At 42.5% G+C, this 19,707-nt stretch overlaps 1 protein-coding gene across 2 annotated transcripts in view; it reads right to left on the bottom strand.

Moving 5' to 3' along the window:
• herc2 (HECT and RLD domain containing E3 ubiquitin protein ligase 2) overlaps nucleotides 1-19,707 on the bottom strand; it is a 55,102-nt gene that overhangs the window by 15,632 nt on the left and 19,763 nt on the right. For both annotated transcript variants that reach the window (XM_079350610.1, XM_079350609.1), the window contains exons 30-67: nucleotides 18,757-18,952; nucleotides 18,517-18,653; nucleotides 18,155-18,331; nucleotides 17,926-18,062; nucleotides 17,458-17,609; nucleotides 16,831-17,022; nucleotides 15,204-15,391; nucleotides 14,900-15,092; nucleotides 14,638-14,820; nucleotides 14,360-14,544; nucleotides 13,875-14,022; nucleotides 13,601-13,797; nucleotides 13,269-13,499; nucleotides 12,997-13,135; nucleotides 12,625-12,771; nucleotides 11,963-12,105; nucleotides 11,140-11,407; nucleotides 10,864-11,006; nucleotides 10,635-10,733; nucleotides 9,756-9,924; nucleotides 9,527-9,652; nucleotides 9,299-9,407; nucleotides 8,716-8,855; nucleotides 8,424-8,614; nucleotides 8,227-8,332; nucleotides 7,951-8,042; nucleotides 7,689-7,864; nucleotides 7,250-7,361; nucleotides 6,261-6,342; nucleotides 5,940-6,174; nucleotides 5,081-5,258; nucleotides 4,769-4,850; nucleotides 4,372-4,543; nucleotides 4,130-4,274; nucleotides 2,869-3,094; nucleotides 2,022-2,193; nucleotides 908-1,094; nucleotides 142-285 (exon numbers count right to left, since the gene is read on the bottom strand). In XM_079350610.1, the coding sequence (XP_079206736.1) occupies nucleotides 142-285; nucleotides 908-1,094; nucleotides 2,022-2,193; nucleotides 2,869-3,094; nucleotides 4,130-4,274; nucleotides 4,372-4,543; nucleotides 4,769-4,850; nucleotides 5,081-5,258; nucleotides 5,940-6,174; nucleotides 6,261-6,342; nucleotides 7,250-7,361; nucleotides 7,689-7,864; nucleotides 7,951-8,042; nucleotides 8,227-8,332; nucleotides 8,424-8,614; nucleotides 8,716-8,855; nucleotides 9,299-9,407; nucleotides 9,527-9,652; nucleotides 9,756-9,924; nucleotides 10,635-10,733; nucleotides 10,864-11,006; nucleotides 11,140-11,407; nucleotides 11,963-12,105; nucleotides 12,625-12,771; nucleotides 12,997-13,135; nucleotides 13,269-13,499; nucleotides 13,601-13,797; nucleotides 13,875-14,022; nucleotides 14,360-14,544; nucleotides 14,638-14,820; nucleotides 14,900-15,092; nucleotides 15,204-15,391; nucleotides 16,831-17,022; nucleotides 17,458-17,609; nucleotides 17,926-18,062; nucleotides 18,155-18,331; nucleotides 18,517-18,653; nucleotides 18,757-18,952 (6,099 nt within the window). The remainder of the gene's footprint in view (nucleotides 1-141; nucleotides 286-907; nucleotides 1,095-2,021; nucleotides 2,194-2,868; nucleotides 3,095-4,129; nucleotides 4,275-4,371; nucleotides 4,544-4,768; nucleotides 4,851-5,080; nucleotides 5,259-5,939; nucleotides 6,175-6,260; nucleotides 6,343-7,249; nucleotides 7,362-7,688; nucleotides 7,865-7,950; nucleotides 8,043-8,226; nucleotides 8,333-8,423; nucleotides 8,615-8,715; nucleotides 8,856-9,298; nucleotides 9,408-9,526; nucleotides 9,653-9,755; nucleotides 9,925-10,634; nucleotides 10,734-10,863; nucleotides 11,007-11,139; nucleotides 11,408-11,962; nucleotides 12,106-12,624; nucleotides 12,772-12,996; nucleotides 13,136-13,268; nucleotides 13,500-13,600; nucleotides 13,798-13,874; nucleotides 14,023-14,359; nucleotides 14,545-14,637; nucleotides 14,821-14,899; nucleotides 15,093-15,203; nucleotides 15,392-16,830; nucleotides 17,023-17,457; nucleotides 17,610-17,925; nucleotides 18,063-18,154; nucleotides 18,332-18,516; nucleotides 18,654-18,756; nucleotides 18,953-19,707) is intronic.

Consider the following 19,707-nt stretch of genomic DNA (forward strand, 5'->3'; position numbering starts at 1 on the left):
ACAGCTTTCCAAACACACACACACACGCACGCACGCGCGCACACACACACACACACACGCACGCACGCGCGCACGCACGCGCGCACGCACGCACGCACGCGCGCACGCACGCGCGCACGCACGCACACTTGGTTGCCTCACCTCTTTGGTCTTGGTCATGGTTTCGGCGATGATGCTGGCTGCTCCGGGGTCATCAGTGACGGGGATGAAAGGACGAGACGAGGCACCAGAGGCAGAGGGAGTGATGGCTGACGACGGGGTGAGCGCTTCTTCGGATGAAGCGACCTGATCACACACACAAACAACAACGAACAATGAGAAACACACAGTGACACAACTTGAAATACTGTTTTGTAAGAGCTCGTTCCATTACTTAATTCAAGCTAAAATGTTCTCTATATTCACAGTCATTCAAAGAATGCATCAAAGCTGGTAGCTCATCCTTAATATCTGGAGAAGTGAAGGATGTGAGATGTTTAATATCTCGTGAGATTAATAACTGGGGAATGCATGGAAACCTTGGGATTTAAAATAAAGCCATTTAGGTTTTAAGAATGCAAAAAAAAAAAAAAAGCTTTTGTACGTACAGTTTCAAAGGGTAAAATTTATCAAATATCCTAAAAACTCCTATACGTGCATTTGTAGAAATAATAGTTATTTTCCACATTGTAATTGTTTTCAAAGTCTTGTGAAAGATTATAGTGTTCCCAAGTTGGACCCACAAATATTTTGCTGAAGGTTGCATTTATACACCTGGTCAATATGTGGGGGAAAGTCATGCACTCTGCATAGATTTAGAGTGGATCAGCACAAAATGCATTGGAGGCAGCACTTTTATCACCTTAACTTTTGCATGGACGTGGCTTGCGTTTATAATTTCAAATCAAACTTAATCTATTTTACCCACCTCGCCCTTCTTGTCTTGCCAGGGATTCGGGCTGACTCGTTCCTCAGCTTCAGGCAGGACAGGAGGGCCTTCTTCGTCGCTCACACTAGACGAGGACGAGGAGTCTGACGGGGGAACGGGTGAGCTGGAAGGACACTCTGCTGGCAGGATCATGCTGGCTGGCATCAGAGCACCGACCACTGCATCCCTGAACAAACAACAAGGTTGCAAAGATTTCAGCTCTAATGAATAAATCAAAATACATCATTGACAACAAAGCTAGTAATAATAATCTAGATGAAAACATCAGACTTTGTAAACCTTTTTAAAGTGTGCTAGGTTTTTGCAAAGAGTTTATATTTCTCAAATATGAACAAAAGACTGAGTAAAACATGAATCAAGAGTCTAGATGCTGCTAGAATCTACGGTAAAAGTTTGGTACGTCTTTTCTACTTTAACAATTTGTACGTTCAAAAACGATAAAATAGGTGGTATTATGGACCTATCAAAGTTCTAAGAAAATGCCTTGTAAATGTTTTGTATTCCAAACAACTTTTAAGTAAATTGTCACAAACTGTACTTTCATGTTTGATAAGTCAGGGGTAGGGGTCACGTAAGTTCTGGGAACTTCACCCTACTCCTTTTGAGAGCATTTTCTCCCCGTTTCTTTTATTCCCTGTGAGTACCTCTGTTGTCTGTTATTTTGTCTGCTGCTCAAATGAATCAATAAACCAACATGTCGTGTCAACAGTGAGACTGATGACCATTTCAAGCCAGCTGATTTAGTTACATACTTCTTGATACTATTGATCATTAAAATAAAAATATGGTTTTAAAACAAAAGATATCCAACAGTATGAAAGCTTAGGAAAAAAAAGTTTAAAAAAAACCCCAAAACAATATTTTGTCTAATGGATGTCAAAAAAATCGCATGGCAGTAAATGTGGGGAAAGAGTGCTGAAAGACCTGGACCTGCAGCAACTAGTCCAAGGAGGACTGTAGCGTCGGTACATCTGCTCTACCAACTAAGCTAAAGTGATGTCCCATGTCTTTATACAGTATGTCAACCCCCAGACGTTTCTGCTTTCCTCTGACCCGCCAAGAGACTTCGTTTTAATCCGTGTGGACAACATACCTTGCATACATGATTTGTAGAGCTGATAGAACATGAGACAGAGCCTGTTGTTTGGCCAAGTTGCCATCCAGACTGAGCAGAATCTTGGCCAGCGATGGTCGATTGGGCTTCAAGCTGCTCTGCCCGCTCATCTTGTTACTCACTGCTGATGAGTCACTGTCTGACTGGACGCCTGCGGAGAACAACACAGACACACAATCACTGATGAGGAAGATCCCTGAACCAGCTCCAGACACAATCATTCAGCTGCAAGCACCAGCAGACTCAACCCTTCAGCTCAGGTTGGACCTCTCCAAAAAAAAAAAAGAAAAAAGTTTGGAGAGGTAGAATCCAATCTAGAGACAAACAACGTTACCTTCTGCAGCTGTGCAGGAAATCAGCACTACCAATGCATCTTTTTTTTTTCCATTTAGCTGACGTGAGCAAAAAGTGCTGTCCTTGACTACAGGTTGTCCTGTGCAGAACGGGAACAATATTCATCAAACTCCAAAGAAATGCACCGAGAAATGAGCTTGTGGGACTTGGTATTTCTATCTGGGAATGTACCGTCTGTTAACCTTGATTTATGGCAAAAAAATAATAATGTTTTAAAAAAAGAAAATAGAAAGTTGTGTATCATCATTTAAGATTTTCAAATCAAGAAAGGTTTCGTCATGACCTTACAAAGTTTGATTATATTTCCAAAGTGTGACCAAGAAGGCTTTATTTCTGTTTTAAGCCTTTACTTTGAGAAGTGAGATAAATGCAGGCCACACTCGATTATGTTGGTGTCGTAACAGCTCCCCCTTTTGGGCGATCTCTAGACAGTATGTGTGAGTTCAAGAGGAAGTAATTCAAGAGGGATTACCTAAGTATGAGGCTCCGAGGGAGTCCCTGGCTGTCTGGAAAAGCACTGGCTCGTGAACGGAGGGTGTGGTCACGTCCACAGTGGTCCAGGCCACGCTGTGGGAGGAGCCACAGGCCACTCGAGTGATCTTCTGTCCTTCCAGACCCTGAACCAGGGTTGGCTTCCTGTTCACTGTGGTGGTGCCGTTCCCCTGCTGGCCGTGGTCATTGTCACCCCATGCATACACCTGACAAAAACAACAACAACCTGGTTATGGCCGTTTACACATCGACAATGAACCAACGTAATCCTCCTGAACACTTTCATATTTCTGACGTGTGTGGGACTGGGGGTGAGAATCGCACACTAAAGATACAACGCAAGGCGAGGATGTGAAATATACAGGTTCAAAATAACAGTAATAATGTTACACACTGAGTGTTTTAATTCCTGATCCGTCTCTCTACGAGCGAAAGTGTACATAGTGTTTATGCCTTGTATTATTTAAGTCTATTGTATTTTTCTTTAACCCCTTTATTCAATTAATGTAAACTGGCTCACAACTGTTCTATTTTTTCCTTTTTGCTATTGATGCCGTTTATATTCCGTTTTACTGGGTTTTTTGGAGCTATTGTGACACCCAAATTTCCCCATTGGAGGATCAATAAAGATTATCCTTAATGATGAAGTGAATTTGAGATATCGAATTAGATGAAATCAAAATGCCCCTAAAAAGGTTAAGTGCAGGATTCATCCTTTAACGTCTTTTCAACTTCTTCTTTGGCGTATTGACCTTCATGTCCTCAGTGCCACCATTAGGCAATAGGGTTTGTTTTTTATTTTTATAATGAAATACTGATATTTAGCCCCAGCTATGTGATCATTGTATCACATGAATCAGGACTCTGATTTATTGCTGCATCGATGTTTTGGAAGACTTCCTGTATTTGGAACTAAAGTAAAAGTCACTTGAGACCTCCTTCCAGCACTGCTTGAAGCTCTTAATCTGAACAACCTTTTAAAGTGGTCAAACTTTGAGTAGCTGCCTCTCATCATTGGAAGTGATGTGCATTATTAAACTTGTTCCGAGGGAAGCTAATATATAGGACGAGATGTGGTGTGTAACAGCAAAGGTCAGGGGTGCCTGAAAAGTGGAGAGAGAGTCAATAAATAAACCACATTGGGAGGCGGAGGAGGTTGGGAGGCAGCTGGAACAGAGCCACGGCAGTAAACGGGCAGAGTGCCTGAGCGACATGCTCTGCTGGTGGAGATCAGTACAAACCTGTCCTGTTTCTGTAACAGCCAAACAGTGCAGAGCTCCAACAGCAACGTGGACTATCTTCTTCCCCCTCAGCCCCTCCACCATCTGAGGTTTCCGAACATGGACATCAGTGCCATGGCCCAACCGGAAATAGTCTCCTTTGCCCCTGTTTGAAAACACAAACAGTCAACAATCATTGTAAAACAAAGAGACATAAAAGAGGAATGTTTCAGTATGATGCACTCATCATTTATTCATCTTACCAGGTCCACACAACTCCAGATTTAGTCAGGGCCAAAGAGAACTGAGCTCCACATTCAATCTGGCAGACGCCCTGCCCGTTCAGCCTCTCGATGTTCTGGGGGATGTTGCAGCCTTCGCTGCCTCCACGACCGAGCTTCCCAAAGTCCCCATCACCCCAGGAGAAAACCAAGCCTGCGAGAAACAAACACACAGATGACCAACTAGAAACAAAAAGAAGAATCAAGGCATCACTGAAACAGGAAATGTTTTAAATTTTAAAACAGAAATTATGAAGTCTTGCTGGTCAAAAGGACTGTTTTTGAAATGAACAGTGTGTATTATTTTTTGCACCTTTTTCCATCGTACATTTGCTCCAAATTAAATTCTCTGTATGTCCACAGAAAACACTAAACACACCTTCATCAGTGAGCGCGAGAGTTTGAGCATCCCTGCTCCCACAAGCCACCTGGATAACACGGTGTCCCAGAAGCACTTTCACCTAAAAGACAAGACACAGCAACCAGGAGGACATGAGGATTTATCAAATTCAATAGCATCATTGACTTAATAGCAGTGAAACATCATAAAGAGGGCGCTCGTTCTACACATGGTACAACAAGTTAATGGATGTTGAATTCTTCTCTCGATATCAGCTGATAAAAAAGGACATTATTCGGCTTACATCTGTCAGTGTAAATAAAAGGGATGAATTAAGATTTGCACACGTACCAGTTTTGGCCTCAGCTGAGTGGTATTGTCCCCGTGTCCGAGGCGGCCATATTCCCCGAGACCCCAGCTGTACAGCTCCCCACTGGAGGTGATGGCTGCACTGTGAGAGCTGCCACAGGCGATGTCGCGGATACGCTTCGTCTTCAGAGCCTCAATCAAACGAGGCTTGTCACAGTTCCTGTGATGACAAAAGTTATGATCTTAAATACAGTGTGTCAAAGCTGTGTGCAACACGACCATCAGCCTTACAGCTAAGACTTCATATCAATGCTTCTTCAACTTAAAAGTACATTTAAAGTCTGACCCACACTAACAGAAGACGACAAATAATAAAAAATTAAACCGTTTTGTTTGTATAGTTTGTGGAGAGCAACAATATGTCCAAAACAAGACAACACACACTAACAGATTCTATTCACCAACAACCAGAGTCTCTCCTCTAATAACTGGAAATCTCTCCGAGTCAAACGCGACAGACTATACAGACGGGAAGAAAGCGCCATCATAGTTTGTTTTTTTTCTCCCTCAAAAAGACAGAATGAAGACGATAAACTGTGACAGAGTGAAACTGAGCTGTAATGTAACAGAGCCAGCTGGAGCCCTTTCTTTGATCCCTCTCTCTCTGTTGCATTTATTTAATAACTGACTTGATGTCATGAATGTGGAGTCACCACTCTATGATCACTCCAGTATAATTAATAGTTAAATTATCCAATTAATGGATGAACGTAGGCATTCATATTTTGCACAATAATAAAGCGTGGAGTTCTACATCTTATTTTGGGGAAAGTGCACATATTTAAGAGAAGAGGATTTCGTTATGTCATTACTTGGATTTTGTTTTAGCGAGTAAACATACATTCTGCTGAAGTGTCCCAGTTTGCCGTCGTCTCCCTCTCCCCAGGAGAACACCTTCCCGTCCACAGTCAAAGCCATGGCGTGGCGCCCACCAGAGTGCACAGCCACCTTCTTCACCACGTAGTTACTGAGTGCGGTGATCTGACGAGGGATGGGGATGGTCCCACTGGATAGACCCAGGCCTAAGCGGCCATTAGTGGCCTCTCCACACGCGTAAATCTTCCCCTCCACTGTCACTGCAACAGAAGCAAAACAGTTAAAAACCCCCAAACATGCAGCTTAAAGAAGAACCCATAAGTTGACTGTCTGTTTGATCACTCACCTGCAAACAGGCTTTTGGAGCCACCGGCCACTTGAACCACATTGAGAGCAGAGAGAGTCTCAGAGAAGGAGGGAACCTTGATCTGTGACGGTAAAGAAAAAGAACAGATTAGAGGATGCAGCATCTTCTGAGCGTCTCCCACAGGTTCTCTGCAAGTCTTCAAAGTGTTTGATAAATCCTGAACAGAGGAAAACGTTTTAAATAATCACAATGACACCAGGCATCTTTGTTACCTCCATCTCACGACTACTGAACAAAGTACATTTCCTTAAGTATTTACAGGACCTGCAATACCATTTGATGCTTCTTTATACTTCCTTATGGATTCGTTTTTAGGCTCTTGATGCCTTTCTTGAGGACAGGACAGTGGATCGGGTCAAACACTGGGTCCCAGAGCTTTGACGGCCTCTGCAACTGGGACGCAAGATCTAACCACTGATATATACATGTTGGTTCAGTATTTTGCCTTTTAAAATGTAAAGTTTGTGTGCATACAATTATTTACCTACTACAGTTATTGGCCTCTTTAATTTACTTTCAAAGTGGAAGTAAAACATGTCAGTTTGTTGGTGTGAGAGTGTCAGATTTAGGCCATCACATTATACGCATTAGCTATAAAAAGCAGACGTGTGAAAAGTCTTATTATCAGCCTCCACACTTTATCATCAAGACTACAATGACTTGGCCTCAATTTTATGTTTTTTGTCCTTGCTAATATAGTTTAATATCATAAATACATGAAAACATTGCATTTGGCTTCTAGATTCAGAGGAAATATTAGGAGGGCTTAGGATCAAAACAATGGTGCACATCAAGGACACATTTTCTCCCCATTTGAGGTTTGAAAAAAGGAGGATTTGAAATGTATTGTGAAAGCTTTCTCAAAGGATTAACATAAAGAATCACAATGATGTGGTTCCCTTTGATAGGGTAGATGGGATGGTTTAACAACAAAGACGACTTTAGCTCAAAACATACAGAAACGGTACCTTAGAACCCTTTAGTCCTCCGAGCTGATCTTTGTCATTCAGGCCCCAGACAAACACTTTGGTCCTGATGGTGGCTGCAGACTCCAGACCTGATGACTTCTTCCGAGCAAGACTAACATGGCACAAAAAAACAACAACAATTAGTTGGATTAAAACCAATGACCTCAGTGTTCTCGTTTTGATTGTGAGTGTGGAGGGGGTATATTCAAGCAAGCATAACTTTATCGTTAATCCACTGCTCAAGCATGCCTTAAATGAGGCTTAAGCTCGGTATCTTTCAGAAGCCATGCACCTGTATATACAAATCTGCATTATCAAACACTCTGCCAGGTTATCCCCTGCTTGCAAAAGGAGGAGCGAACCCATTTTCAACCACACAGATATCCGCAACACATCATCAAACACTCAATAGTCTGAGTTTGTTCTGAGCCTGTCACACCTCCCAGAGGCTGTTTTGTCATCATCGTCTTCCTCATTATCAGATGCCAGGAAAGGCACTGTGGCGAGGTCTTCATCCTCCGCTCGGATCCGTCCAACGATGCCCAGCCCATGAATCTTACAGTCGATACCAGAACTGCGACACTGCTTGATGGCGACCTCAATGTATCTGTGATACTGCGGGGAAACATCGTTCCAAGTTATTATAAAACAAATATTATGGGATGACCAGAAGATGCTGTATGTAAGTGTACACAACAAACCTCAGTGCAGTCACTGAGCAGAAGGACGGTGGTGTCTGTGGGATTGACGTTTACGGTTTTCAGCTCAATCAAGTTGTTTAACGAACTTCCACCTGTGAATTAAGAAAAGACAGTGGTACAGTTAAACAGTGAACAAAAGACTGCTTAAGACAAGAGAACAAACGATACACTATGAAGACAGATGCTCAAGTTTAGACTGAATCAGTCCAACCTGAGCCGACATTACTGTACGTTTAGTTTCAGCACTCTTCCATTCACAAGTTTAATTCATCTCACCTGACACCACGACGAGAGAGGGCATGTAGCTGCTGTCTGCAGGGTCCACGATCATCTTCAGTCTGTGAACCAGAACGTCCGGGAAGAGCTCGAGACGAATCCAGTGCTGCAGGACGACAAAGTGAAAAAAACCTGTCAAGTGAAGAAGATAAACTGGATTGCTAAAAAGCTAGCTTATGCTCTTTTCAATCTCCTGCCTTTCCCTGCGATCCAGAAGACTGCCAACACTGATCACTGCAGTCGATGAGGCGTGAGGCCTGGTTCACTGACGATGACACATTGAGGCTCTTGACGGCTCTGGACCAGTCATCGATTAGCATCCCGCGCTGGCTGCTGTGATGCTTCTTGAGCTGTTTTCCTGAGCGGCCGCAAAATGCTGGAGACTGGCCTGATCATACGGGAGATGAATCACAGGGTTACCGGCATGCACGCATCGTAAAATGTAACAAATCAAAAAATAAATAAAAATCAGGTTGGAAAGTGACTAACCAGGCTCGTTGATTCTGCCAAAGGAGTGTCTGGTGTTGTGTTTGCGAGTCTTGAAACAGTTTTCACAGAAGTCGAAGTCGTCACAGTTCCTGCATTTGAATCTGGGGCCGTTTATCGGGAACATCTGGCAGCCGTCACACCTGTGAAACAGGCAACAATGTATTGTGACATTTAGATTAGCCCCAAAAGAAAATACTGTGAGGAGCAATATACAGTAGCTGCAACACATCCAGAAAAACTGTGCTGTCAGCCAAGGAAGTTACTTTTCAAATGTTTCATATTTAACCTTTTAGAGCCACATCAAGATGTAAAATCTTGGGCTACTTTATCCTCATGATGTTCTTAATGCTGTTTTAACTTTGTATGCACTTTGAGTTCAACTATGTGTGAATACAACCTGATAAATAAACTTGCCTTGCCTAGAGGTTTGCTATGTATAACTGTAGGATCTCATTTCTGTGTGTTTACTTCATGAACTTTCAGTGCTCGTTAAAGTGCTCTGCCCCCTAAAATAAATATTTAAACTACCAAAATGGACAGAGAAATCTTGAAAAATCTAATAAAATACATTTCTTATTATTACCTGACTCCAGGGTGAACGCTGGGCACCAGCTCCATTTCAGACAACAGGCCGGTCCAGTGGGACTGCTGAGGGAAGTCTACAATCACATCCTTACCATTGGCACTGAAAGCTAAAACAAACATTTAGCTCCATTAGTGCAGTTGACAGGGGGATTCCAGCCTCAGCCTCTTAAACAGGAGTTTAGATTATAAATAGAACAGACATCTAAGAGTAAAGTGCATGTCTTACCTTTCACAAACCCGACACTCCTATGAGTGACTGAGCCCCATTTGTACTTTGGCGTGGTGACTGTGGGCTTCACCCTCACTTTGTCACCAATCTTTATGTGGGAAGGAGAGCTTTGTGGTGGGAAACCTTGGGGGGAAAAAAAACAAGAATTATGGAAAAAAACAAATGTATAAAAAGCTGAAAACTACTCCCTTCGTGTTGCAAGTGTAGGGTTATGATTGAAGCGTACCTAGTAGTTCGATGTGGATGTAACGCACCCAGTACGTTCCTCCTTTCTGCTGCCAGTCACACTGCACGTTTAAGTCATGAAGTCCATCTCTGTCCAGCTTGATCACTTTCCCAACATCTCCATCATACACTTCCTCATACGTCCTGCAGCATTTCACCATCATCCCCACCTGCAGAGTTTAACTTTCATAAATCAGCTTCAGAAAATCATTCTTGGGGAATTTTTTTTTTCTAACTTAAACCCATTTACTGTTCTTAACAATAAATCACTACAAAAAGTAGAAATCTTCAGCCTGCAGCAGCAGAATGGGACGTAATGTCCGACACATATTCATTGGAAAAAAGGAAAAAAAAACAAAAACAAAAAAACAGACTCCATCAGAGCATTCAAAATAAAAAAAGATGCCCATAAAGAAGAGCGTGCTGTAACATATTGTGTAAGTGTTTTTTACTCTTCAACATAAAAGGACAGACTAACTTGTGTTGTGCTAATAATGGTCATCAAGGCCCTAAAATGTGTACCATATGACCCAGAGTCCACCAGCCAAATAATTTTTTTTTACCAGTCAAGATAATAAATTGCATTTTGTGTCACCCAAGCATTTGTTTTAGTGTTTTATTGTGAACATTGAAAACATTCTGAAAAAGAAATTTTTAAATTGTTGATCATTCAAACCTATAAACCTCTCAAAGTCAGTACAGTTTTTTTTAACATGACTATTTTAGTAGCAACATCTACCGTATGCTGCAAACGGCACGGTGAGAATTTCTAGCCAAATGGAAAATGTTGATTTTATTTGGCAGGATTATACTTTTGCTTCCTGACATGATCTTTTGAAGCAGTTTTAGAAAAGATTTATAAAAATGTTGCTGGTCTCACCTGAATGTTCTCTCTGATATAGACAGCATAATCATCGTTGCTTTGGAAATCTGATCTCTTCTTAAACGTCTGGCTTTCAGTCACGACTGCACCTGGAGGCTAATGTCAAACACACACAGAATTATACAACAGCTGTTATTATTCATGCGATCTGAGGAATTTCACCTGCTGAATGGAGTGACTCAGCGCATCATCAAGCAGCAAAAATGTGAAGAGAAATTAAATGTACCACAGGGAACGTCGGCTCAGGCTCCTCCAGCTCCTCCAGCACCTCCTCATCAGAGAATTCATCGGACACAGTGTCGACATCGGACAGCTCAGTGACGTGGATGTCTGGATGGTCCAGGAGCCAACCCACCAGAGCCTCAACACCTGGAGTAAATATGCTCCATTACTCTCCACACGTTTATCTCAAAACATAAAATCATGCACTGAGCCAAAACGCAGCAGAGAGGACAAGACAGCGCATTCAAATGTTTGGGGACAGTGTCACATGAAATCGTACCTGGGACACCAGAAGCACTGCCTGTTGTTCCAGACAGCGATTTCAAGGCAAACTCAATGTTCTTCCTAGGGAAGCCCATCTCCATGAGCTGGAGGACGATTGGTAAAGGAGGGACAGGGGAGGTCTTCTGCTTCTTCTGTTTTGGTAGTCGGACATGCTGTACAGTGACAGGTGTGGTGGCCTCGCTGGAACTGCTCTCCTCAAACAACGGCGAGGACGGGTGTGCGGATTCCACAGCGAGAAACTGACACACTGCCAAAGCTGCAGCCTGTGTATTCACACAACAATACAATATAACATAACATATGGCACTGAGCTCAAGCTACATGTACCAGCTCCAATGCAGTGACACTTGTTAAAAGAGAATCTGGTGATGTCAAATGTAGCCAAATAAGAGGTTAAAAAATTACAAATGTTATAAACTTTTATATGGCCCCAACAAGGTCCAGGTTTTCATTAGTGTGACTAATTAAACGATTAAACATCGTCTCCCCTCTAGTCGGCATAATTACTAGTTGGTTCGACTAATTATTATCATTTTTATCAATTCAGTCATACTTCGTAAAAACTAAACCTTTATTTAATAAGTTCACTGAAGTCATGGGTAACCAGCCTTGGCCTGTAGACGTTAGCCTGCAGCGAGCACTGAAGGCTGCTGGAGCTAGCACAGTTAACATTAGCCACACAAAGCTCAGTTTGAATTATGAATGTTCTAATCTTCAAAATCGAGCCGATTACATTTTAAATGAACAGACTTTGAAATTGGTCTCAGAGGATCTGAGACATTTCAGAATTCCTCTCTAGAATTACTAAATAAACTCACCTCCATCTCCTGTCTGTCAAAAATGGCTTTGATGGGGGAGGGCTGGGTGGCAGCAGACAGCAGCTGCTGCAGGAGGATGAGTGGAGGTAGAGGACCCTCAGGAGACAAGTCACCCACATCAGGAGATGATACCACTGGATCCTCTGCACATAAACACAATAATTAAAGGCGAAGAAATCCAGATCGTTTACAGCCAAATAGTTAATCAAAGTTCACTAAAAATGTTTCCATCCACCCACATGTAACCTCAGAGAGACCTCAAAGCTGTGCAAAGTAAGCAAAGTGCTGAATTCACTCCAATAATAGTCCTCCCTCTCAGTAGCTTCTTCATGTGTAAACAGTTCATCGTAATCAAATGTCCACCCATCCCACCCACTGGTCGCTATTATGCAAAAGAAAAATCCAACACCATGTGTTATAAAACATGTTTTTTTAAATGTAGTATTGGAATACACCAAAGTTATAAAAAAGAAATAATAATCTTGAGTGATATTTTCAACCAAAAGCTGATGCAAGCAAAAGAGTGCTGTATTAAACTGCACAAATACCAGGGCAATGCTGCAGAAGTTTGCCTACAATTCTAAGAAATCAACAATAAAAAAAAATAGTGGGTGCCTGGTGCGATAACCCCACTTAAATGTGTTCACTGCGTGAGGTCGTACCGCTGGGGTTCGGTCCGATGTCGACCACTGCCGGCTGAGAGAGGATCTGCCTGAGTTTGTCTTGATGAGAGAGAAGAGCCCGTCCGGCCTTTAAAATGTAAAGCCTCAGCTGCTGACAGCGAAGCAGATGGATGTCCACCTGGTCAGCTGGGAAACAAAGGCTTTGATTAAATCCATCAGCTTTCCCCATCAGAACAAGAGTCTCATCAAGAGCTCAAAATATTTTGGAAAGAAAGGAAGAAAAAAGAATGCATTATAAAAATAAAGCTAAGCATACTGCTCGGGCACTTTAGGTCTAAATCTAGCACATATTTATTATTTCATAGAGAATTTAAGAGTGGGGCCACCAAGTCATCAGCAGAGTTTCTGTACCTGTGAGTCCTCGACTCAGGGACTTCTTCATGCGTTGTTTCTCTAATTTACTTCCAGCCAGGCTGACCAGCTGAGCCCAGACCGCCAGCATAGGATCAGAGAAAGGCAGGTTGTTCACACTGAAGGATACTGCAGCCAGCTGAGGGGAAACATGGGCAAAAATAATCATTCATTATTGTCAAATAACTTCTTAGTAAAAGTTAGAGTAGAGTAAAAGTACAGCTAATTTGCTCATTTATCTTACAGACATGAGAATCTAAACTCTTCCATACCGGTTTAAGATGGCTGAGCAGGCAAACCCTGCAGGTCCTCATCTCATGAAACTGAACGGTGATGCGTCCTTTCGGGGTAATGCGAGTGACTGTTCCCTCTCCGTATTCTTCGTGTATAACTTGTCCTCCCAGCCGGAGGCGTGCGTCGATTCCTCCAATGACTGCCAGCACTGCCATCAGACTGCCCACTCTGGGACCCTCAGTATCAAGAAAATAATCCTCCAAGAAAGACTGAGGCACAGAAGAGGACATTTATCATCAGCTTTTTGTTGAAGCAGAAGTCAAAACACTACATACAATAATTGAACCGATGACACCCAAATATTTCTTACCGCCTCAGATTGGCAGCTGGCCATAACGTCTCCGATGGAGCTCAGCTGAGTGTTAATGTATTCATTAATCATGCTGTTCCACTGGCCAAGAGAGTGCAGAGTACGCAGGACAGCAACTATCTCCTCAGCCAGGGTGCTGCTGTGAGTGGCTGTGAGAGACGCCTGAGGGCGGGACTTCCTCCTTCTCAGGGACCCCTCTGGAGTGGCAAATTAAAGACGCATATAGAAAAACAGACTACAGTGACATGTCTGTTCGTGAGATTGATAAACGTACCTCTAAGAAGTGGCAAGTCTGAGGAGCAGGTGCTCAACAAGCTCCCCAAGAAGTTGAACAGCTTTTCCACCAGGAACCTCATATCCTGAGAGCGCTCCGTCTTGTCCCATGAGGGTAAGACCGCCTGCAGGAGACGAAGAGCCAGAATCTGCAAGTACACGTAAAAAGGAACAGTCAGTTAGGTTTACGTTCAGATTTTTTTTTGGCAGAACAGATAAGTTTCATTTTTTTTTATAAAAAAACATTTTTCAGTCCATTTTCATTTTTAATTTGATCTGATAAGCAAGGTTCAAGTTAAATTGTTTCTAAAATCAGATCTTAAAGAATATAATATATGAATACAATCTGAATATGCAAAAATAAACATTTGGCCAGTTGTCTGAAAGAATCTGGGATTTTGCTTTTTTGGGGTTTAATAACATGAGTTAAAAGAATCGAAATAAACTCCATGATCTGTTGTCTTATACAGTCGTTAATTATCCCACCTGTCTCTGCAGAGTGATGGCATTAAAGGACTGATGCCCCTCAACAATTCGGATGAGCAGGCCGATCCATGCAGACGTGCTGAGCGTGCTGCACATCTGCGGCATGAGAGCGATGCTGCGGATGAAGCCCAGTGTGCACCAGCTCCTGTGCTGCTCTCGAGACACCAGCCTGTGAGAGTGACAACCTGAAGACAAAGAAAAAAAAAAAAAAAAAAAAAAGTGTAAGAGCAAAATAACTTCTCTCGTTTAAAGATGAAACAATCAAGACGTTTCGCTACCTGATTTGTCATTAGCTCCACTTTCTACGAGCATCCTGAGCAGCCCACAGAGGGTCCGTGTGGCGTCTGTTTGCAGCACCTCAGCGTAGACCCCAGCTGACAGAGACAGTGTCTTCAGCAGGTTGACTGTGCTGGTTAGCATCATCGCTGTCGGGTGACTGCTCTTCTCGATCAGCTCCCCCTCTTCGAAGAACAGAGGGGATTGTTAATGTACTTTTTTTTTTGACCTCACACTTGCACCGAGGCAGAACTGTAAACTAACCCGTGTCATCCTCTGTGTCCGAGTCCTCCGCAGGGGGCTGAGCAGCTGGTGGAGGCTCGGCCAGTTTGAGGTCATATTTTCCTTCTTTTCCCATCCTGTAGGAGTTGGTACTGCTGGTATCCCACTGCACCCGAATCCAGCCATCTTCACCCAACTCACCAATGACCCGACCAAGACCTGGTGCTGGTCCGTCCTAGACAGAGCATGCACAAAGTCAAATACTGACCACCAGCATATTCTTCCTAATAATTAGGAGAAGTAATTCACCATTCACCAAAAGACACTGTAACATGGATTTAGCTACCTGATCTCCCCATTTCCAGTCGACTCCTCTCATGACCCTGGTGCCTATCTTCATCATGGCAGCCAGCTCAGGGCCAGACGCAGGCAGAGGGGCGGGGGCAGCCTCCTTTCTGGACTCCTCGAGTACTGTGGCTGAGCCTCCAAGTGCACATAAACTCAGGTCCTCCTCACTGCTGTCTGTGCTGGGCCCTGGAGTGACACAAAACACAGGAGACATTAAACACCTCAATCTATAAACGTTCCCTTCTGCCGAGGGTATTTGAGCGAACTTCTCCGAGGCCCCGTTCAGTCGATGTTGGCTGAATCGGTCTCAGTGAGTTCAAGACATAGTGAAGTTTTAAAGTTGTGTTAAACCAAGATTCCACCTCAAAGGGGCGGAGCCACGGCACACTGTCAAACTTTGGAGGATCCTGGTGAGAACCAAGAGTTACAGAAAGAAACTTCCTGACTCAGACATGGAGGAGCTTGTAAATAAAGTGAAGGTTTGAAAGCACATATCAGTAATTCACAAAACTGAGAAAAGAAAGAAAAATCTGAGAATGACACCTTGTTGCCAAACTCCTCCACTCTCCCCTTTCACTGTTGCAATAAAAAAATAAAATCTTAACCCAATTTCATTTTGGTTTAATTTAAAATCGAGCTCACTGGAAATGCAGTTTCTAAAATGGTCAGAAATAACAGAAGCATAAATTTCTATCAAAAAGGGTAACGCGTACTCATAGACTCAAAGGCCCGTTCTGAGCCTGATGCATGAAAATAAAATTATATGCATGTTGAGCATGTGATGACCTATATTCTTGCACCCACAGTCAAAGCACAGCAGACAGTCCACCAATTTCATTCGATTTTCAAAATAATGAAAAAAATAAAAAAGTTTGTTAGTCAACTCCTCTGAAGGCTTCATCTGGTCGTAAAACTTTTTGGGGCAGCTTATTTTACACATCTAGAAGATCCACAGGTGTGGACAGCATGATAGTAAGTGAAGGGGGGTGGCCACAGCTGAGCTGGTCTGCAAAATCAAAGAGTCTTTCTAACTCTCAAATACTTTGTATGACTTGCGTTAAATATCACAGCTACGATCAGGGTTGGCCTCTGACAACATTCACATAATTACTTTAACATTCTCTGTATAAGACACTTTTAATTCCTATTTTGTGGTCTTAAAAGTTGGGCTGCCTCTTATATACTGATGCGACCAATATACCAATATAAAATGCTGACACATGCAGTCATTACCGGTGCAGCCGCCACAATCACACATAGCTCGACCTCGCTCTCGCGCTACTTTTCTGCATATTTTCTTCCTCATGAGGTCATAATTGTGCATTTACAGAAAATGAGTACCGGTATATACACTTTGTCGAGCGCTCTTTTGATTGAGTTATATTAAAGTTACAGCGTGACCAGCAGAGTCAGGCAGTGCAACTTGTTGAACGATTATCCCTGTAGGCGGAGAAATAAACGACCTTAATGTTGCTAGTAGGAGAGCAAACTCCGGAAAGTGAAAACAGACAGAGCTGCACAGGGACTGCTTGTTGTTAAAGTTACTGAACACAAAAATCGTCCCTCACAAAGACAGTTTAAACTTGATTTTTCTTGCAGGTTTAATTTGCATTGAGGTTACTAACCTATGAGCCGCAGTATGCTCTGTGTGAGGGCTAGTACGCCGGAGTTCAGCAGCAGACTGAGGCTGTTGGAGCCATGTTTCAGGGACAGCATGTGTATCATGGCCAGAAGGAAGCGGGCTTGTGGAATGGTGCCAAGACTTGGTCCTGCTGGATTCTCATTGGTGATGGTCTGCAGTGGAACAGGCTGCACACCTGGATATGAATAAAAGCTGGTCAATATATCAAACTTTCCAAGCATAACACAGAAGATGAGACTGGTTCTTCTCGAGGTTTCTGTCCATCTTACAGGACTTTTTTTTTTATAGTCACTGTAACTTCACTAAATGTTGTTTAGGGCTCGTTCTGTATTATTGTTGGGTCTTTGTAAATAATATAACAGAGAGTGAGTAAGAGTAGGGTCTAGGTCTTGAAATGCAACACATAAGAACATGAAAACTCTTGAATCAAAAGTGAGAAGTCTTAAAAACCAGGCTTTCTGTATACAAATGTTTGAAGTGATCTTTTATAATCTTTCTTATTGAAACTGTATTTTGCTGCTAAATGGCTTAAAACATCAAATAAATAAATCACCAAGTTAATTGCTTTACGAGTGTTATAACTTTTTATAGGTTAACCAGCAACACATACCGAGCTCTTTAAAGCGTGCGCTGGCCTCCAGCAGGATGTTGCGAACATTGTGGATGGCCCATGAATACAACTTGCCGAAGGTCACCTCCAAAAGCATTCGGTTAAACGGGGGGATCAGATCCACATCCTTCAGGCAGTCAGACAGGGGCTCTCTGAAAAGGAGAGATTTTGTTTTTGACTTTTGCTGAACTTTAAATTTAAAAACATCTCTTATAAATCTGTTTTGTTTTCATTTATATTTTCTCAAATTAAAAAGGATATATAAAGAAAGAGAAAGAGAAATGACTAATGACAAGATGTTGTATAAACCTGGACACATGCATAGAATAAAATTAGTGTGTCCATATACTGTTTCTCCACTTTTCCCTCTATATTCTTTCAATAGACAAATCAGTCCTTACACCTCAACAGGAGGGTTATATTTAGATAAATGTTTTGATATTTTATGAGGAAAGAACTTTGACCTACCCAATGTTGGTCCCTTCTGGGATGACCCTTTGCCAGCCACAAAGCATAGCATACTGCACTGATGGCAGCAGGAAGCTTTTGGAGGCCAGCTTCAGCATGGTGTCGATGCCTTCCAGCCTGACCTCAGCCCTCTCCAGCTATGATGCAGCAAAGTTCACATCCATCATGTTCAATTTCTTCTTCCCATGTTAAGACATTGTGTACATTTGATTTATGCTTATTCAGTCACCTGTTTAAGGAGGCATTTCCTCATCTTCTCCACATCCAGCGGCTCCTCCTTCAGTGCAAACTCTACGATGGTGGCCATGAGGCTGGACTGAGAGAAGACACCCTGAACGCTGTGTTTCAGCCACCTGTACTTCTGAACATTGGTCACAGTGTTTAGAAGTGGCTGCCACTTGTCCTGCTGTAAAATGAGAACATAATAAAAGGGATGTCAAACTGTGCAAACCAAGGCTACAGTGTGGTGTGCTGTCTGATTAGACTTGCACCAAGTACAGTAGTACTGAACTGTGAAGTATAGTGAATAAAAAAAAATCTGTTGTATTTTTAATCTAAAAAAATTCCAGAATTTATTCCCAGCTAAACTACCTTTGATGATGCCTTGCTCGTGGGTGATTTCCTGTCAGCAGGTGTGGGGCTGATGTGCACATTAATCTCCTCTTCATTGGTCCCCTCGTTCTCCAGCTTTGGCTCTTCTATGTCAGCAGACTCTGACTTCTTAGGCACTAAAAAAACATAGTACATAATTTAGAAAAACAATATATGTTAAATAAAATAAAAAATAAAAACAGAATGACTATTCTCCGTTTTTCTTTTTTAACGTCTCACCTCTTTTTTTCCTGCGTTCCCGTATGAGTTTTTGGGCGATCCTCCTCCAGCGGGGCTGAGAGCTCAGCAGCTTCAGCTTTGACACGATGGACAGATCATTGCTCACAGCGGGACGCAGCTCATTAAACAGGAAGCGCAGACGCTCAATAACAGGCGCACACACCTCTTTGTAGGAGCGACCTTGTTCCTGATGAGTCTGAAATATAAAAGAAATGTGCCGTTAAACAGGCCAGACTCTCATCTCAGCTGCTGTTGACAGCTGTACACAGGCACAAAAAAATAATTAAATAAAAACCATCTTCTGTAACTGTGTTACAGTGTAGTTTTCCAGCTGCACTGCACAGAACTGCAAGGACTCTGATCCCAGACTCTGACACCATGTATGCTGGCTGCTTTCACAAAGCTGGCAGCATCAGTAAAGACCCAAGCAACCCGTTTGTCCTCAAATGCTGCATTTTCTATTTTTTTTTACGTATTACCTTAATGTGCTTAAAAGGATACTTCACCCATTTACATGAAGCTGTGCATCATTAGAAACATGGTAGTAGTGTTGAATGGTCGTGAATCCAGCCCTCATTTTGCCCTGAGACGAGAAAAATGCGTTTTTCTTTGCTTGAAAGTTTTTTTCATGTGACGTAAAAAGCGTAATTTGTTACATGAAGAAAACTTCCAGGCTAAGAAAAACCTTTTTCTCGTCTCAGGGCAAAATGAGGGCTGGATTCACGACCATTCAACACTACTACCATGTTTCTAATGATACACAGCTTCATTTAAATGGGCGAAGTATCCCTTTAACAAATTTAATGTTACACGTCTTTATGCATCTTAGTGTACTTTCATGGCTTTTATTACTTTCCATTTCATCTTTTTTTTTTTATTCACTCTGCAGCTTCATAGTAAAAGTAAATGTTTGGGGTCGCCGGTGGCGCAGCGGCAGTGCGCGCGACCCCA

The sequence above is a fragment of the Symphodus melops genome, assembly GCF_947650265.1.
Source record: "Symphodus melops genome assembly, chromosome: 8".
Classification (NCBI taxonomy): domain Eukaryota; kingdom Metazoa; phylum Chordata; class Actinopteri; order Labriformes; family Labridae; genus Symphodus; species Symphodus melops.